Below are 19,516 nucleotides of genomic sequence, written 5' to 3'. Positions count from 1 at the left end.
ATTATATGAAACTTGTAGATTTCGATGAGATCTATAACTTTGTAGTTGACAAGTTTTTATTTGAAGCCATCTAGATGCCCCAATAATTCTTAAAAGATTCAGACAATAAGGGTCAAAAGAAATACATATCCCATTACAGTTAGCAATATATGGTAGATGAGTTGGTTAGATGCTTATGGCTTGTTTGTTTGAGCTTCTGCTTTTGGTTTCTTCTGAAAACTGTGCTTTTGACTTGTTTGAAAAGCTGTTTTTGGAAATAGGTTGTTGGTTTCTACAATAAAATTTTGGCTTTTCAGCATATAGCTTTTCAGAAAAACGTCTTTCAGTGAGCTTCTCAGTTTTAATTTATTTTCCTCAGAAGTAGGCTTCTAGCTTCTTCAGAGGTCACTTCTCCAGAACCATATTTGCTCTGACTTCTGGCAGCAGCAGAACCAGAAGCAGAAAACAAACAGAGCCTTAGGTGGGTTCACGTGGAGTCAGGAGGTCATAGATTTGAGTCCTTGGAATCGCATCAACACGAAAAATTGTGTGACTTGGTGAGTTGCTACACACGACCATGTAGATAGCTGATGGTGGGCTTCATAGCTGAATTTTTTTCTCAATTTTTCGGCACTAAAATGTTGATTATTCTAGAAATAGCATCTCTCACGGTCTCAGATAAGTATTATCGTATATAGCTTTGGACATGTTGGATATAATCAAGTGATTATCTATCACCAACAATCTTTTACGGCTCTAAAACTATGTAAGATGAGGATTTCCGAGCCATGCTAAATGAGCTCATATGTGGTAGTGACTCAAGTTTGATTTTGGCTGAGGTTATTAGACAAGGAGGTCTCTATTATCTGGTCAACCTAGGTAAATCTAGTGCATATGTCATTTGCTGCTCTTTACCTTTGTTTATGATTGTTGGAAAAAGATAGGACAAATAGTAGATGTGAAAGTGGCATACACTACTTGCCTAACTCCTTGCCTGCAATGATATACTTTTCCAGGCACACTATTAAAAAGATGAAAAATCATTGACTCTAACATTACATTAATACGATTTTAATGATTAATATGAAAGCTGTATTAATATCAATGCAATTTTGATGATTAATATGAAAGCTGTATAAATATCCATGCCGTCCATTGAAAAAAATGTCTCTGTGCCGTGCCTGCCCCCGCGGGCCCACTCCCTGGCCCCTCGCTGGCCACAGGCACCCGCGCCGGATAAGATGATAAATACACGAGCCAAAAATATCATCACACGACTGCACAGCACAGCGCGGCGCGCACTGCACTCTACGCGGGAGCACCGTCAGCAATGGGAGCAGCGGCCGTGCAATTCACCGGTATCCTCGGCGTCTCGTCGCCGCCTCTCGCCTCCTCGCACTGCAGCACCAGCAGCAAGACGCAGAGCTGCCTGCTCCGTCCGCAGCGGCAGCGTAGGAGCCTCCGCGTCCGCGCCGTCGAGATGGGAGCCCCCGGCGGCGAGCCTTCAGCCGGCGTGCCGGAGGAGGAGGAGGAGGAGCCGTCCGTCGACTTTGCGTTCGTCAGCGTGAGTTCTCTCGGCCATCGCGGTGCTTTTGATGCGCTATTGCTCCTTCATACATCTCTTCTGACGTCACTTGGTTGATTTGCGCTTGTACCTGATGGTTGCAGCCGCGGTTGCTGCCGGACGGGACGCCGGACGTGCACTACCGGACGGCGTGCGGCGGGCAGAAGCTCAGGGATATCATGCTCGACGGCTACATCGACCTCTACGGGCCCTATGTGAGTCACTGCGGCCGCCGGTCTCGCTCGCGTGTTCACCGTGCTGGGCTGGGCACCACCTGTCTCTCTTGTATTATCAGTTGGTGGTGATTGTTGAATAATTCTCTGCTGCTGCTACTGCTGCAGGATAAGCTCCTGCTCAACTGTTCAGGAGGTGGTGTGTGCGGGACTTGCATCGTCGAGGTACCTCGAATTCAGAATGAGTCTCCTCTTTTTTTAGTTTTGATTCACGTTGCAATATTGTGTAAACATCTATTTTTTAAGTCTTTTTTAAAGTTTTGAATCAATTCCAGCACAAAACATGTTAGGCATTTTAGAGAACAACCTTCCCTTTTTTTTTTCCGTATTGTCAACACGTCTGGATATCAGAGGCCTCATCATACAAGCAGTTCCAGTGCCATTTCATAAGTGATATATTCTTCATATGGATAGTTCCTTTTCCAGAATCCTGATGCAATAACTAATGAACCCAACGAGAGCTGGGCCTAACACTTCGTTGAGTTTACAGGTGGTTGCAGGCAAGGAAATGCTTTCTCCCAAAACCGATGTAGAGAAGGAGTTGCTTAAAAGGGTTTGTACACACAACTCCCTACGTTCATCACAAGCAGCCATTTTTCTCTTCCAAAATAACATAAATAACCACTTTCTAAATGTAGTACCATGTTCTACATATATCGAACATCACAGTGTAACTCCATGCTAAAATTATATGTTCTTCAGAAACCCAAGACGTGGAGATTGGCGTGCCAGGCCACGGTCGGCAACGCAGATTCAACTGGACAGGTATGCATAAATGTTTTTCATTGTCGTTTTGTACACGCTGTATTCTTAAAAAGAGAAATTACTTCTCTGTAATGCTGAAAATTTGTGTAATCGAATCCTACTAATCGACAATCCTGCAAGTGCTGCTTCATATTTTTCATAATGACAACAATGACAGATGTATGTTTTAATTTGATCGAAAGAAATGACGGGTATATTACCTTGATGTGTTGTTTGCGCAGATGATCATTCAGCAATTGCCAGAGTGGAAGATACATGAGTGGGACAAGTAACTGATCTCTCAGATAGTACTACTCCTGCGGCCAATAGAGTAGATGTCAGCATGAACATAGGAAAAGGGATAAGCACTTGATCAGGAGAAGATCTGGTGGAGATTGATGATCATTTTGTCTTGTGTAGCAACCAAATGAAGCATGGGTGCAATTATATATAGTCACGGTCTGTAAACTGTTCCCTTATTCAAAAAGTAATGGTGACATCTTAGAAAGACCTACATTTTATTCGACAAGATGTTTGCCGGGTAATCCTAGTTCTACGTTTTTGCCATCCTGAAAGTGTATTCCTACTGAATTCGGAGCAGGAGAAACTTGACAGTCTGGAACCAAAATAGGAACTAGAATTGGATCAATTCCTACAGGATGGTGCAGTGGTGGCTCTCAGTGATTGAAGATGGATAACATGGTGATATCACAAGCTCGGTGGAAGCATAGAGACGAGTGATAAGAGAGATGAAACAGAGATGGAAGTGAGAGGCAGAGGCCTAACACAATCAAGGTTTTTTTTCTTCTGCATACGTATGGGTGGCTATTTGCTCAAAATATCGAGATAGTTGAAATGGCAAAATTGGAAGTTGGTATGGAGTTTGATATATGAAACTTGGAGACCTCACCTGATACACTAGCTACCAAAGAAGAAAGAATGTTCCACGAAGACAATATTTTTTATGAACCCCGGCTTCATTAGTTTTGATTTACAAAATGAAACTAAACATCGTCACAGATCATTTACAGAGCACCACGTAATAAATCTGTCCATCACATATATGTTTTAGATAATTGTGAAGCAAAAACATACAAATCACTCGAACATAGTGGTTAGTGATTTTAATATAGAGAGCCACTTGTTGCGGAGGAGGTTGGCGGAGTCGGTCCACATGGTGTCTAGTGGAGGGCACGCGCGGAGGAACACCACGCAGCGAGGTTGGGGCACCGGAGAGGAGGTGCGGGCATGCTAGAGAGAGGCAACGGAAGTTGAAAGAGATCAGAATAACTCAGATACCATGTAGAGAAATGGAAATAGGACAATCATCGCACACCCAATCAAGAGGGATGTCCTTTCATATATATAGCCGGATGAATCCGGGGTTTGGTAAGTATAGTGATCCTCAATTTGAGAAGGTAAAAAAATACAACCATACAATATCGCTAATACTTATTTACTTAACACAAACCATATGAATCATTCACAGCCAGAACGTTCACAAAGACTCACTCGAACTTATGAATCACCAAACCAAAAAGATTACGCTCGTCAGTAAATACTGATTTAAACAAGCCTGTGTTGGCAATTTTCTTTTGCCAATTACACAAGATCTCTCTTGAGAGCTAACACAATTCATGAATTAATCGACACAAAAAAGAGACCACCCATGAACGAGGAAGCTCTGCATCGAGCAGCAAACAGCAGCTAGCTAGTATCCCGACAAGGCAGCCCGGGACTGGCGCTCCATCTCGGACACGAGGTTGCGGACGAGGCGCAGGGACTTCCCCGCCGTGGTCGGCCTTGGCGCGGGATGCATCTCCGAACTCTTGCATGCGGCGGCCATGGTGGTGGTGGCGGACGCGTAGGAGCTGGCGGCGCTGGATGACGGCTGGGACGGCGGCGGAGTCGTCGTTGACGGTTTCTGCATCCTGACGTGGTTACGCGCGATATGGACAGTGGCGTAGGGGTCTTCGCGAGGCAACTTGCCCTTGTAGACGACCTCGTAGCCTCCATCGGTGGGCTGCACGACCGTCGCGGGGAGCCAGAGCACGACGGTTTTTCCCATCGCCTGTATCGCGGTCCTCGTGCGCACAAGAACCGCCGTGCCGGGCTTCAGGTGCGCGGTGACGCCGGGGGTGGCTGCGCACGCGGACCCGGTCGAGGAGGCGCTGGACTGAGACGGCGGCGGCGTAGAGGGAGAGGCGACAGAAGGGCGCGGCGGAGCGTCAGGCCGAGGGCGACGCGGTAGTGGCGCGTGGGTGGTGCCGGCGGAGCCTCGGGACTGGGAGGTAGCCGAAGACGGATCCTCCACGCGCGGCGGACGAGGGCGTGTCTCCTGGACCTTGTGTCGCGCAGCTTCACGCGGCTGTGGCGGCGCGGAGGGCTTCTTGGCGGCCGGCCTCGTGGGCGCCAAGGGCTTGGGCCTCCTGCGCTGGAGCTCCCGGCGGATGCTCCGCATGCCGGAGGATGAGGAGCGGGGCGGCATCACCATGGGATGGGATGGGAGACGCGCGGCGGAGCAGAGGTGTTGATCGATCGGATCGTGCAGAGGAGGAAGAGGAGTGGAGACGGCAAGAGAGCGGAGGTGCAGAGTGCTTCTTCGTGCGCGCGAGGCAGGGCGTGGGATTTAAGCGGAGTCGGGGCTCGGATTGGATCGATAAATGGATGGGCCAGTCCGAGTTTAGCTGTTTGCCGTGAGGGGCAAGCTTACCTGAGGCCGGATGGATGGTTTTCAGGCGTTTGTTCGGCTGGGGGTCCATCTGCGCACAGGGCTACTACTATAGCCCATTAGGTATAAACCAAGCTAGATATTTTTTTAAAAAAAAATATTAAACACCTACATTAAAATTATAGCTCTCAATACTAATAACAGTTATATGTACTTAAATATAATTAACTATCTTATTAGTATTATTTTTATATTATCTCGTTTACTAGAGAGATACATCGTCCTTTGTCTAAGAGCAGTATAAAAAAACTATTTTTTTTCCATAAACACCTTTATAAACACGCTATTGTATATGCTTATGCCTCGCTCCTTCGTATCGTTCCATTAGCGTGGTTTGTCAACATGTAAAAAAATGTTGAACAAAAAAAATTAAGTCAGCCCATGAAAAAATGATGAATCTACAAAATAAAAAGGTCCAGAAGAAACTTCCAAAAATAATTTAAAAAAGGAATGTTGTGGAAAAAATAAAAAGTTTTTTCCCTATAAGCGTCTTTTCGAGAAAGGAATGAGCCCGCCAAATCCATGTGGAAAGCATTTCTACACATCTAATACCATATATAGCGAAAATGGTTATTAGGCTATGATTGTAATTTTAATAATTAATGATAATATAATCATTAGCACTAATATTTTTTCAAGAATATATATTAGTAGATCTCATAAATGCAATATATTAAGAAGCCATCGCAGTCGAGATAAAGTTTGATTAAATTAGAGAAATCCTAAAAAAAATTAACCGCATCGAAAGGTCCGGTGCAAAGGAGTCTGACCTCACAGCAGTATTATACACATAGGCTGATAGCATCATCGGATAGTCTGGTGCTCTGTGTATTGAACTCAATAGAGTATTTCTGATAAAGAGGGAGAAGGCTGAGGACCTAGCACCAGATCATTTCTTGTAGAGAAGAATGCAAGTGCAGAAGACTGAAGATCAACCCTCTGGATGGTCCGGTGCTTGATTTGTGCACACCGGAGTATAGCACCGGAGCATTTCTTGTAGAGACTACTGCAAGTGCTGAAGAATAAAGATCAACTCACCGGATAGTAGGTTATCACAGAGATAGTTGCACCGGAGTATTTCCAGGGAAAAGAAAAGAAGGTTTAACTCACCGGATAGTCCGATGTGAATGGAATGTCCACCGGATGAATGCACCAGAGTATTTTATACAGAGAGACTATAAAGGCTCGGATGGCTCAAGAAAACTTATCATAAGGTCCAGTGATGGATTTGAAGGTACACTGGAGTGTCCAGTGTTCATAAAGACCTTGAGCGGAAGTCTAACGGCTAGTTTCTGATGTTGTACTCACTGGATGATCTGGTGTTAATATTATTGTTTTCACCGGATTATCCAGTGTTAACAGCTTTTCTGAGCTATTGAGAAAGTTGGCGGATATAAGGCTATAAATACCTTTCCACTCAATCATTTGATTTGTGGCATGCTACTACTAAGCCCATTAGGTTATAAACCATGCTAGATATTTTTTTAAAAAAATATTAAACACCTACATTAAAATTATAGCTCTCAATACTAGTAACAGGTATATGTACTTAAATATAATTAACTATCTTATTAGTATTATTTTTATATTATCTCGTTAACTACAGTGATACGTAAGTATCCTGTTCTCTATCTAAGAGCATGTACTACTGTAGTTAAAAAACTCTATTTTGTTTCCTATAAACACCTTCCTAAACACCCTGCTGTATATGCTTAGGCCTCGCTCCTTCATATCGTTCCATTAACGTGGTTTGTGAACATGTAAAAAAATGTTGAAGAAAAAAAATTAAGTCTGCCCATGAAAAAATTATGAATCTACAAAATAAAAGGGTCCAGAAGAAACTTCCAAAAATGATTTTAAAAAGAAATGTTGTGCAAAAATAAAAAGTTTTTTTCCTATAAGCGTCCTTTCGAAGAAAGGAATGAGCTTGCCAAATTCATGTGGAAAGGATTTCTACACACTTAATATATATAGCGAAAATTGTCCTATTAGATAATGATTGTGATTTTAGTGATCGATGACAATATAATTATTAGGATTAACATGTTTGTTGAGAATATATGTTAGTACATCTCATAGATGCAATACATTAAAAAGTTACCGTAGCTGAGATAAAATTTGATTGAATTAGAGAAATTTCAGAAAAATTAACCACATCGGAAGGTCTAATGTAGATGAGTTTGAACTCACAGTAGTATTATGCACAGAGGCTGATAGCCTCACCAGATAGTTTAGTGCTCTATGTATTGAACTCACCAGAGTATTTCTAATAAAGGGGGAGAAGACTGAAGACCTCACTGGATAGTCTGGTGATCTGCACAGCATAGCACAGGAGCATTTCTTGTAGAGAAGAATGCAAGCGTAGAATACTGAAGATCAACCTACCGGATTATCCGGTGCTTGATTTGTGCACACCGAAGTATAGCACTGGAGCATTTCTTGTAGAGGCGACTATAAGTGCTGAAAAATGAAGATCAACTCAGATCAACTCACCAGATAGTACTGTGATAACAGAAATAGTTGCACCAGAGCATTTCTATATAAAAGAAAGAAGGTTTAACTCATTGGATGGTCCCATGCGAATGGAATGAACACCGAATGAATGCACCGGAGCATTTTACACAAAGAGATTGCAAAGGCTCGGATGATTGAAGATAACTCATCGGAAGGTCCGGTGATGGATTTGAAGGTATACCGGAGTGTCCGGTGTTCACGGAGACCTTGAGCGGAAGTCCAACGACTAGTTTCTGAGGTGGTACTCACCGGATGATCTAGTGTTAGTACCATTGTTCTCACTGGATCATCCGGTGTTAATATCTTTTCTGAGCCATTGGGAAACCGGCTAGTTGGTGGATTTAAGGCTATAAATATCCCTCCACTCAATCATTTGATTTGTGGCATGCTGCTGAAGTCTAGAGGAAGCTCATATAAACTTGAGAAGACATCCAAGCCACCAAAGTACTTAAAGTGATCATCTAAGTTGATTAAGCACAAGAATAGATAGTGTTTAGTGCTTATAGGTCTAGAGTGATTTGTAGCTAGGTGCTGCAGTTTAAAGAAGGGATCAAGGAGTGATCATATCTTGTACCGAGTAGTACATTGACACCTTAGAGTCTTGGTGACTCACCGGTATCTTGAGTATTGGTGGCTCAACCTTGTTGACCCTCCAATTTGGTGTGGAACGACGGTAAGATACGTGTACGTGGATGCAGAGCCCCTTGCCTTGATGGCTTAAGCTCTGAAGTAATCACAATGTCAAGTGACCGGAAGAAAGTCTAGTGGTGAGATTTTACCTTGGTGGTTTGGTGGCTCATCATGCTTAAGATATTGTCTTGGTGATTTGGTAGCTGAAGAGCCATGACCGGAAGAGACTTGGCGACCGGGAGCATATCCTTTGTGGAGCTCCAACATGGATTAGGGGTGGTATTCATATCATCGATAACACGGGATAAAAATTCCTTGTGCCAAGTTTGTCTCTCTATCTTATTTACATTTCTGCATTTACATACTTGTAATTTACCTTGCTAGAGTAGGTTGTAATACTTTTGAGCAGTAGAGTAGATACACTAGATAAACTTAGAGTACATTTAGATAGAAATTAAGATAGGTTTATCTTGTAAAGTTTTTGGAGTCAATTTGTTTTAGGTGTTTAAGTATCATAATTCATCCCTCATCTTAGAACGACAATGTTCCTCATAATTAGTTTATATTGTGAAGTTTTTTAAGCCAATTTATTTTAGGTTTCTAAGTGTCCTAATTCATCCCCTTCTTAGAACGTCACCGTTCTTCACAATGGTATCAGAGCCTCGTGCTCTTTATAGGCTTAACACCTTAGAGTTGTGACGTCCGGGGTTAGGATGGATACCCATAGCGCTTCACTTGTCGATGACGTAAATTTCCCCTGTTAAAAAATTCTAATATCTTGTTATTTGCAAGCCAAGGGTCTAGATGTTTAGAGAGTTACCGAGGAAGGGATGAGACCTTGCATCACCAACAAGGAGAGGCAATTAGATGCATTAGTGAAGAGTATCATTTTATCATCTTTAAATGTTGATGCATTTAATCGTATTTATTATCTCACCAATGCACATGATATTAGGAATAATCTCGTTAAAATACATAAAACCATATGCTTGTTACTAAGCTCAATAACATTAAACAATTTTCCCATAAAAGTGATAATAACATGTACTCATATTTGAATATTCTTGTCAATAAGATCAATAGGCTAGGTTTGATGCCAATTGACGATAATCAAGTGATGAGAAGAATACTTCAAGCACTTCTTTCAAAGTACAAGTTGATAGTCCCTATCATCTACGGCAATAATGACATCAAGAAGATGACTCTAAGTCAAATGCTCAGCAATATCACCTCCCATGAGATGACCATGAACATAGGAGTGGAAGCCTCTTCCTCATCCGATGCCAAGAATCTTGCTCTCATACGTAAGCAAGCACCATGCCCACATATGAAGATAAAGATGAGGAGATAAGAGCAAGAGCAAGAGTCAAGCTCAAGCGAAGATGAAGAGAGAAATGAAGATGATGAGCAAAGCACATCAAATGATGAAGAAATAGATCCCAAAGTCGCCAAGATCATCTCTCAAGTGTAGAAGAACATGGAAAAGATCAATACCAAGATTGATCATCGAATCTTCATGAAAGATTTGGTCAAAACAATTAATCAAATCAAGAAGGAGAAGAAGGCTAAGAGCACCATGGAGACAAGAGAAAGAGCCAAAGCATTTGCAAGTATGAGAAAATGGGTGAGTGAAGATGAAGATTCAAGTTCAAATGATGAGAGTTTTGCCACCTACTCCTCCAAGAAAAGCTCTTTCTCAAGATCATCATCACGCAAGCCATCATCACACAAATGTCTTATGACCAAAGGTATAGAAATATATATAAGTGATGATAAATCCGTTGAGGATTCTCCCTCCTATGATGAACTCTTTCATTTAATCAATGAGTAACAAAAGGTCCTTAATAAACAATCTAAGGAACTTAAAAAATTTAATACCCTCAATGATATTCATGATATATTTGTTTCTAATTATGAACAATTATTAAGCAAATTCAATTTGCTAAACAAGGAGTATGATAAGCTTAAGACAAAATTTGAGTGTATTAAATCTCAATCTAAGACCCCTTTAGAGTAATATACCTCTCTATTTGATTTTAATCCTAAGGTAGATATTTCTACTTCTTGCAATGATTTAACTGATATATCATGCTCACCCCATTGCAATGAGATATGTGTTGAGAATATTTTTGAGAACCATCTAATGAACTCATTGCACAAGAAAATGATGAACTCAAGTAAGAAGTCGAAAAACTCAAAGACTTGGCGAGATTAAAGGGCAATAACCATGTCTAACCTCCTCAAGATAACCATGCTACCATGATGAAATAGCTTGCGGAGGGGTCTACCATGACATACTTCAAATATCATCAAGAAGGTCACAAGTCCTTCCAATGCAAACAAGTAAAGAAGAAGACCAAGAAAAAGAAGAAAGCAATGAACCTCTTCAATAAGACCTCTAACATCTACACCTAGCTCAACTATAAGTCAAAACTAAGAGCAATCACTACACGCTCAAGAAGAATAACAATGGTAAAATAGTTGTACATATGGTTGGGAGAAAGAATTAGGAGGGGAACCAACCTATTTAGATACCAAGGAAGTCATCACTAACATAAATGAGCTTTAATAAGTTTGGGTTCTAAAGAAAATTTAAAGCCCAAGGCGACTATAAGAATTTAGAGATTTGACTCATAAGATAAAGTAAAGGTTTAATCGAAAAAGACAAATACACAAGATTAGACGTATTGATAAAATTATGTGTTCTTCAGAAACCAAAGACGTGGAGATTGGCGTGCCAGGCCACGATCGGCAACGTAGATTCAACTGGACAAGTATGCATAAATGTTTTTCATTGTTGTTTTGTCCACGCTGTATTCTTAAAAAGAGAAATTACTTCTCTGTACATGAAGAAAATTTGTGTAATCGAATCCTACTAATCGACAATCCTGCAAGTGCTGCTTCATGTTTTTCATAATGACAACAATGACAGATGTATGTTTTAATTTGATAAAAAGAAATGACGGGTATATGACCTTGATGTGTTGTTTGTGCAGATGATCATTCAGCAATTGCTAGAGTGGAAGATACATAAGTGGGACAAGTAACAGATCTCTCAGATAGGACTACTCCTGTGGCCAATAGAGTAGATGTCAGCATGAACATAGGAAGAGGGATAAGCACTTGATTAGGAGAAGATCTGGTGGAGATTGGATCATTTTGTCTTGTGTAGCAACCAAACGAAGCATGGGTGCAATTATATATAGCCACGGTCTGTAAACTGTCCCCTTATTGAGAAAGTAATGGCGACATCTTAGAAAGGTCTACATTTTTTTGACAAGATCTTTGCCGGGTAATCCTAGTTCTACGTTTTTGCCATACTGAAAGTGTCTATTGCTACTGAATTCGGAGTAGGAGAAACTTGACAGCCTAGAACCAAAATAGGAATGAGAGTTGGATCAATTCCTACAAGATGGTGCAGTGGTGGCTCTCAGTGACTGAAGATCGAGATAGTTGAAACAGAGGTGGAAGTGAGATGTAGAGGCCTAACACAATCAGGTTTTTTTTTCTTCTGCATACGTAGGGTGGCTATTTGCTCAAAATATCGAGATAGTTGAAATGGCAAAATTGGAAGTTGGTATGGAGTTTGATATATGAAACTTGGAGACCTCACCTGATCCACTAGCTACCAAAGAAGAAAGAACGTTCCATGAGACTATTTTTAGGGACCCCAGAGTTCATTAGTTTTGATTTACAAAATGAAACTAAACATCGTCACAGATCATTTGCAAAGCACCAAGTGATAAATATGTCCATCACATATATATTTTAGATAACTATGAAGCAAGAACATACGAATCACGCAAACATAGTGATTAATGATCTTAATGTAGAGAGTCACTTGTTGCGGAGGAGGTGGCGGAGTCGGTCGACATGGCGTCGAGTGGAGGGCACGCACGGAGGAACGCCACGCAGCGAGGTTGGGGCACAGGAGAGGTGATGCCGGCGTGTTAGAGAGAGGCAACGGAAGTCGAAAGAGATCAGAACAGCTCTGAAATCATGTAGAGAGATGGAAGGAGAGACAATCACCGCACATCCAATTAAGAGGGGTATCCTTTCATATATAGCTGGATGAATCCGGGATTTGGTAAGTACAGTGATCCTTAATTTGAAAAGGTAAACGAGGCAAGTACAACCATACAATATCGCTAATACTTAACACAAACCATATGAATCATTCTCAGCGAGAACGTTTACAAAGACTCACTCGAACTTATGAATCACCAAACCAAAAAGATTATGCTCGTCAGTAAATACTGATTTAAACAAGTCGTGTTGGCAATTTTCTTTTGCCAATTACACAAGATCTCTCATGAGAGCTAACACAATTCATGAATTAATCGACACAAAAAAGAGACCACCCATGAACGAGGAAGCCCTGCATCGAGCAGCAAACAGCAGCTAGCTAGTATCCCGACAAGGCAGCCCGGGACTGGCGCTCCATCTCGGACGCGAGGTTGCGGACGAGGCGCAGGGACTTCCCCGCCGTGGTCGGTCTTGGCGCGGGATGCATCTCCGAACTCTTGCATGCGGCGGCCATGGTGGTGGTGGCGGACGCGTAGGAGCTGGCGGCGCTGGATGGCGGCTGGGACGGCGGCGGAATCGTCGTTGACGGTTTCTGCATCCTGACGTGGTAACGCGCGATGTGGACGGTGGCGTAGGGGTCTTCGCGAGGCAACTTGCCCTTGTAGACGACCTCGTAGCCTCCATCGGTGGGCTGCACGACCGTCGCGGGGAGCCAGAGCACGACGGTTTTTCCCATTGCCTGTATCGCGGTCCTCGTGCGCACAAGAACCGCCGTGCCAGGCTTCAGGTGCGCGGTGACGCCGGGGGTGGCTGCGCACGCGGACCCGGTCGAGGAGGCGCTGGACCGAGACGGCGGCGGCGTAGAGGGAGAGGCGACAGAAGAGCGCGGCGGAGCGTCAGGCCGAGGGCGACGCGGTGGCGGCGCGTGGGTGGTCCCGGCGGAGCCTCGGGACTGGGAGGTAGTCGAAGACGGATCCTCCACGCGCGGCGGACGAGGGCGTGTCTCCTGGACCTTGTCGCGCGCAGCTTCACGCGGCTGTGGCGGCGCGGAGGGCTTCTTGGCGGCCGGCCTCGTGGGCGCCAAGGGCTTGGGCCTCCTGCGCTGGAGCTCCCGGCGGATGCTCCGCATGCCGGAGGATGAGGAGCGGGGCGGCATCACCATGGGATGGGATGGGAGACGCGCGGCGGAGCAGAGGTGTTGATCGATCGGATCGTGCAGAGGAGGAAGAGGAGTGGAGACGGCAAGAGAGCGGAGGTGCAGAGTGCTTCTTCGTGCGCGCGAGGCAGGGCGTGGGATTTAAGCGGAGTCGGGGCTCGGATTGGATCGATAAATGGATGGGCCAGTCCGAGTTTAGCTGTTTGCCGTGAGGGGCAAGCTTACCTGAGGCCGGATGGATGGTTTTCAGGCGTTTGTTCGGCTGGGGGTCCATCTGTGCACAGGGCTACTACTATAACCCATTAGGGTATAAACCATGCCGGATATTAAAAAATGTTAAACATCTACGTTAAAATTATAACTCTCAATACTATCAACGGCTACATATTCTTAAATATAGTTAACTATCTTATTAGCATTATTGTTGTATTATCTTGTTAACTACAGAGATACGTAAGTATCCTGTTCTCTATCTAAGAGCATGTGCTACTGTAGTTAAAAAACTCTATTTTTTCCTATAAACACCTTCCTAAACACCCTGCTGTATATGCTTAGGCCTCGCTGCTTCATATCGTTCCATTAACGTGGTTTGTCAACATGTAAAAAAATGTTGAACAAAAAAAATTAAGTCTGCCCATGAAAAAATTATGAATCTACAAAATAAAAGGATCCAGAAGAAACTTCCAAAAATGATTTAAAAAAGAAATGTTGTGCAAAAATAAAAAGTTTTTTTTTTCCTATAAGCGTCCTTTCGAAGAAAGGAATGAGCTCGCCAAATTCATGTGGAAAGCATTTCTACACACTTAATACCATACAGTACTGGATTTTGAGACATTGCCGTGGCCTGCAAAGCTCTAAAAACACTCGGCAAAGTGTTTACCGAGTGTAACACTCGGCATAACACTGTCGGCATACACAGTGCCGGTAAACAGCTGTTTGCCGAGTGTTTTATATCGCGCACTCGGCAAACATATTTGCCGAGAGCCAAATACGACACTCGGCCAAAAAAAAGCGGCCTAACGGCGCCAGGGCCTTAACGTCCTCTTTGCCGACTGTCTAAGGTATACACTCGGCAAACTCGAGGACACGTGGCGCTCGCACATCGTCCCTTTTTTGGGCAGTTTGCCGACTTTGCCGAGTGTCCGTGGAATACACTCGGCAAATCACGGCACGTTTGCCGAGTGTATTGGAGGGTACTCGGCAAAGTGAGCACAGAATAGCACCCAGATAGCACTCTTTGCCGAGTGTATACACTCGGCAAACTGGCATCCAAAATGCCAGATTGAACAGCCTTGCGACACGTGTCACGTTTGCCGAGTGTTACACTCGGCATAGCCTTGTTTACCGAGTGTTACACTCGGCAAACTGTTATATACCAGATTGTCAATTGATCCATACCAGATTCAAAACTGTCGCTGCAATTCAAAACAATTTATATATATTTCACAGATTACCACCTTCACATAAACATCGCATATTATACAAACATCACATAAACCGTCACATAAACATCACATATGCCACAAACATCACATAAACCGTCGCATAAACATCGCAAGTGACACAAACATCACAAATTGTCATGACAAGATAGCAAAATATAGTCCAAACAAAAAGAAAATATTGCAGACTGTAACGGACTCCACACTTGATTACCACCTTAACCTGCATCAATCAAGGAGCAGAAACACTAAGTAAGAAGTATGCATTTGAAAGTAAACAGAAATGCTAAGTATGGATATGGGGTTACAAAAGTAAGTTTTCAAAGTGAGGAGAACAAACCAAAGTGAGGTGGAGTACCAAAGTGCGAACCTCCAGCTCCAGGCGTATTCGATCCCTCTGATGGATACTGCACAAAGGAGGAGATAGTTAGCACAACACTCTATGGTTGTAGGAATGGCAATAATGGTGATTACAAGGCTATAAACTAACTCACAGGAGTGTGTGGAGCCTGTGGAGCAAGTGGGCGAGAAGGGGTTGGCATCGGTGGCGGAGTTTGGCCCATTGCAGCATAAAGGGGCGTCATCATCGCATACCACTGGGATCGTTTTGCCGCCATCCTCTCCTCGAACAATCTCTCTAATTCGTGCCGGAGCCTCCTTTCTTCATCCAGCTGGGCCTACAGTATGTCATCGCAATCTCATCATCGTTCCAATGCAAAGCATGTAAAGATCATGGAGGATGAATGAAATAGAACTAACCTGGATTTCATTCATCGCAATCCGTGTAGGCTCTGGGCGAGGGCGTATACCCAGACCTAAGCTCGTGCTCTGAGCTCTAAGCTGAGAGAGAGAGAGGGAGTGGTGGCCGTATTGAGTGTGCTGTCGCCAATCCAGAACCGGCCATGTTTCTTGCCTCCTCCCGCCCTCATAACCACTTCCCCATCAAGATCATGCTCGCTCGGATCAAAGTCTGGACAGCCTTTGCCATCGATGTGTATCCATCCAGGCGAGCCTTGACGTTCTCGTTGGTGTACACTGAGGCCGGGTCATTCGGGTCATATGCAACCCCGTGCATCGCCTTTGACTTATGGGCCAAAGCATAAGCCTTGAACTGGGAGAGAGGCTGACCATCATTTTTTGCCGACTGCAACAGAAAAGCAATAACATTCATAAAGGGGATGCCCGCACAGAAATTAAGGAGAACTGAGCTTGGGAACAACAGATGCTATTGCATACCCATCTAGCCGCGAAACTAGTCAGGCTGAGGTTGCCTTGATGGTGTGGCGCGCCAGGCATCAACAATCGCCTTTCCCGGCAAGCATTGTGACTCTCCTCCCACTCGGGAGCGCACCACTTGTCCACGATCACCGTCCAGCACGGAAGGTCTCCTGCGCACCACCCCGGAGGCACCTAAATAATCAAGTACATGATATATAAGAAGAAGAAATTAAGTGTTAGTAATCTAAGGAATAATAAGCTTTAATGTACTTTACCTGCAGGTACTGCTCCCGGGTCAGAGATATAGTCCTAGCGTCTTTTTTTGTCACCTTCGCTCCAAGGTGTTCCGCGTGAAATTTGATCACGGCCTGGACGCGTGCCTCATAGTGCATATCCTTAACAAGCTTCTTGGCAGCTTTGTCGACGACAGCAGCTGCCCTAGCCTCCAAGCCCAGCTCGCATCTAAAAAAATCCTGCATATAGACGCGACGGATCCAGTCATTAGTTAAATAATTTCCATGCGATTAGTATTGACTAATGTAGTGCGAAAGAAACTTACCCACAGCTCGGCCTTCACCCGCTCAGTTCTATTGGGAAACACCCTTCCCTCCCGGTCACGGGCGTCCAGCGCGGCTGCATAGTGGGCCCATGTGTATGCCGGCTCGGTTACTCCGCCCAAAGTAACCATGCCAGGGAACTTCTCCTTGATCAAAAGTCCAAGGATGCCGTTTACATGGCGTGAGTGGTCACCCTCTCCAACCTTCAGCCAGTTCCTGCACAAGTGTAAAGGCAAATTATTAGTATGTGTTGAAATATTGAAGATACAAAGGCAAAAAAATAGTGAGAGTAGAGAGAGCCATTTACTTCTCTCCATCTGGTCGAATGAGCGGGCGTCTAGCCATTGGCATCGGTCGCCTCGGGAGGCTAGAAGGACCACGCAGCCACACACGAGAAGAAGTAGAGCAAGAGCTACCCCCCTGGTCTACCTGCTCCTCCTCTACCTGCTCCTCCTCATCCCCAGACTGAGTCGCAGCTGTAGGTATAGGCGAGTCAGACTCAGACTCAGCCGCACCTAGAGGCGACTCAGTCTCCTCCTCAACAGCAGGTATAGAAGCACCTCCTCCACCCCTGCCTCTGCCTCTCGGCCTTCCTAGAGGTCTTCCCCGGGGTCTCTTTCCGGACCCGTCACCTGCATCCGTGGCTTTCCCCGTCGCCTTTTTGTATAGCGACGTTAACTTCCTCATACCACCCACCATGCTTCAATCACCTGCTATGAGAAAGAGTAAACCAATTAATTCGGATGATACAACTTGATCTAAATAGATGAAGCATACTAAAAAAACATACAGTTATTAGAAATAAACATACAATTATTAGAAATAATCATCATCATCGGGAACAGCTGGATCATAAGTCTCATCATTACTATCACGTGTGTTGAAATAATCATCCTGATGCTCGGGAGGAGGAATGCCGTCATCATTGTCATTGCCTAAATGTAACCGCTCAAGTAATTTCAAGTCCCTCGCATTCTCAACCTCATCTTCTTCATCCTCGTCAGCACCAGTTTCATTGTCTACTTCCATGCCCTGAGCTTCCGTCAAGTCGATCTCAAAATTCCCTACGAGGCCATCTTCTTGAAAGAATTCTCCATCATATGTGTTGGGGTCTATGTTGTAATCTTCATTGTTTGGGACTGGTAGTTTACCGTGTGGCGGTACCTTGTACACAACATCCCAACCCTTAAGACGCTCAACGGTTTTGCACGGGTACGAGAGATAATAAACTTGCGTGGCCTGTTGAGCCACAATATAGACATCGTCTCCTGGTAAGACGGTTGATTGTCGAATTTCGACTAGCCCAAGATTAGGGGTCCGTCTCACTACTTCTGGATCGAATCAATGGCATTTGAATATGACGGGATTCAGAGGTTTGCTCCCATCAAAATTCAGTTCGTATATTTCTTCAATTCTTCTGTAGTACTCAGTCCCATATAAGCCTGGAGTAAAAACTCCGGTATTTGTTGTTCTACGATTGGGCCGACTCTGCTCATGGCTTGCTGTGTGGAAGCGATATCCATTCACGTCGTAAGCCTTAAATGACCTGACCCTATAGGCACAACCATCAGCAACTTGTCTCAAGTCGGCACTCATAGACTCGTCGGTTGTTCCCTACAAGTTTAAGCAGGATAGCTTGGTGTATTAGTCGCATGTAAGAAATGAAATCAAGTTGGTGTAATAGCCAAGTTAGAAAGTACATTCTGTTTGAACCAAGAAATGAAATCGGGCATGTCATTTCCCACACCATCTCTAAGAAGGGCCGAAGCTTCCTCGAGGGTAGGTTCCCTTGATTCATGCCAGAATTGCTCATTGAATTCCCTATAGCAATGAGAAGAAGCGGAGTTGGACACAAACTTGTGACTAGTTGAGAAATAATGTATTGAGCACTTACTGCATGTACGGCTCCACTTCGGATAGGTTGGTCAAGACATACAACATAATAGTGCGCCACTCTTCATGTTGCAAGGTCTTGTTAGTCGCACCACTTGCACTGCCAAGTTGCCCTCTAAAGATGCTAAGCTTTGATTCATCTTCGGGGTTGCCAGCATTGTAATGAGGGGGTGGATTATGCACACTGGGAAGATTGTCAGCATAGTATTTTGTTGTGAAGTTTGACACCTCCTCCAGGATGTATGCCTCGGCTATGGATGCTTCAATTTTGCATTTATTTTTACATTTATTTCGAAGAATCTTTTGGAATCTCTCAATTGAGTAGCACCAACGGCCCTGCACGGGCCCCCCCATTCGTGCCTCATACGGGAAGTGCCAAATCATATGTTGCATCGGATTAAAGAAGCCGGGTGGAAAGATCTTCTCCAACTTGCAGAGCAACACAGGCGCCAGTCTTTCCATGTCTGCTACCACGGTATGAGATAACTCTTTAGCACAAAGCTGGCGGAAGAAATTGCTCAACTCAGCAAGCACTAGCCAAACATCCTCGGGGACATAGCCTCGAATCATCACCGGCAGTAGCCGCTCAAGCCATATGTGATAGTCATGACTCTTGAGCCCGTTGATTCGCAAAGTAGCTAAATTCACTCCCCTCTTCAGATTCGCTGCATACCCATCAGGGAACATCAAGGTTTGGAACCACTCAAGTACTTCCCTCCTTTGGGCCCTTGTAAGAACGAAATTGGCCTTTGGCTTCGTCCACGATTTCCCGCCTCTGGGAGGGGCCATGTCTAGCTTTGGTCTATTGCATAATCTCGTTTGATCGACT

The 19,516-nt window shown here is 44.2% G+C and overlaps 3 protein-coding genes and 1 long non-coding RNA gene across 4 annotated transcripts; 1 reads left to right on the top strand and 3 right to left on the bottom strand.

Moving 5' to 3' along the window:
• The first annotated feature begins 1,241 nt into the window (after positions 1–1,241).
• On the top strand, positions 1,242–3,087 carry LOC133891649 (photosynthetic NDH subunit of subcomplex B 3, chloroplastic-like). Its single transcript, XM_062332381.1, has 6 exons — positions 1,242–1,543; positions 1,648–1,758; positions 1,885–1,941; positions 2,267–2,329; positions 2,479–2,541; positions 2,763–3,087. The coding sequence occupies exons 1-6, from the start codon at positions 1,310–1,312 to the stop codon at positions 2,811–2,813; spliced, it is 579 nt and encodes a 192-aa protein (XP_062188365.1). The 5' UTR covers positions 1,242–1,309; the 3' UTR covers positions 2,814–3,087.
• A 1,144-nt stretch (positions 3,088–4,231) lies between these two features.
• LOC133890287 (uncharacterized) lies at positions 4,232–5,014 on the bottom strand. The gene has a single exon (XM_062330705.1). It carries the CDS (start codon positions 5,012–5,014, stop codon positions 4,232–4,234), a length of 783 nt encoding a protein of 260 aa, XP_062186689.1.
• Positions 5,015–12,800: 7,786 nt separating this feature from the next.
• On the bottom strand, positions 12,801–13,583 carry LOC133890286 (uncharacterized). The gene has a single exon (XM_062330704.1). The coding sequence runs from the start codon at positions 13,581–13,583 to the stop codon at positions 12,801–12,803; it is 783 nt and encodes a 260-aa protein (XP_062186688.1).
• A 4,750-nt stretch (positions 13,584–18,333) lies between these two features.
• Positions 18,334–18,835, bottom strand: LOC133890111 (uncharacterized). The gene is made up of 3 exons (XR_009903997.1): positions 18,689–18,835; positions 18,542–18,615; positions 18,334–18,408 (listed from the first exon to the last, which is right to left on the bottom strand). It is a non-coding gene; the product is annotated as an uncharacterized LOC133890111 (long non-coding RNA).
• Positions 18,836–19,516: the final 681 nt, after the last annotated feature.

This window comes from Phragmites australis, chromosome 14 (genome assembly GCF_958298935.1).
Source record: "Phragmites australis chromosome 14, lpPhrAust1.1, whole genome shotgun sequence".
Taxonomy (NCBI): domain Eukaryota; kingdom Viridiplantae; phylum Streptophyta; class Magnoliopsida; order Poales; family Poaceae; genus Phragmites; species Phragmites australis.
The sequence above is the reverse complement of the archived record's forward strand: the minus strand, read 5'-3'. Positions and strand labels throughout refer to the sequence as shown.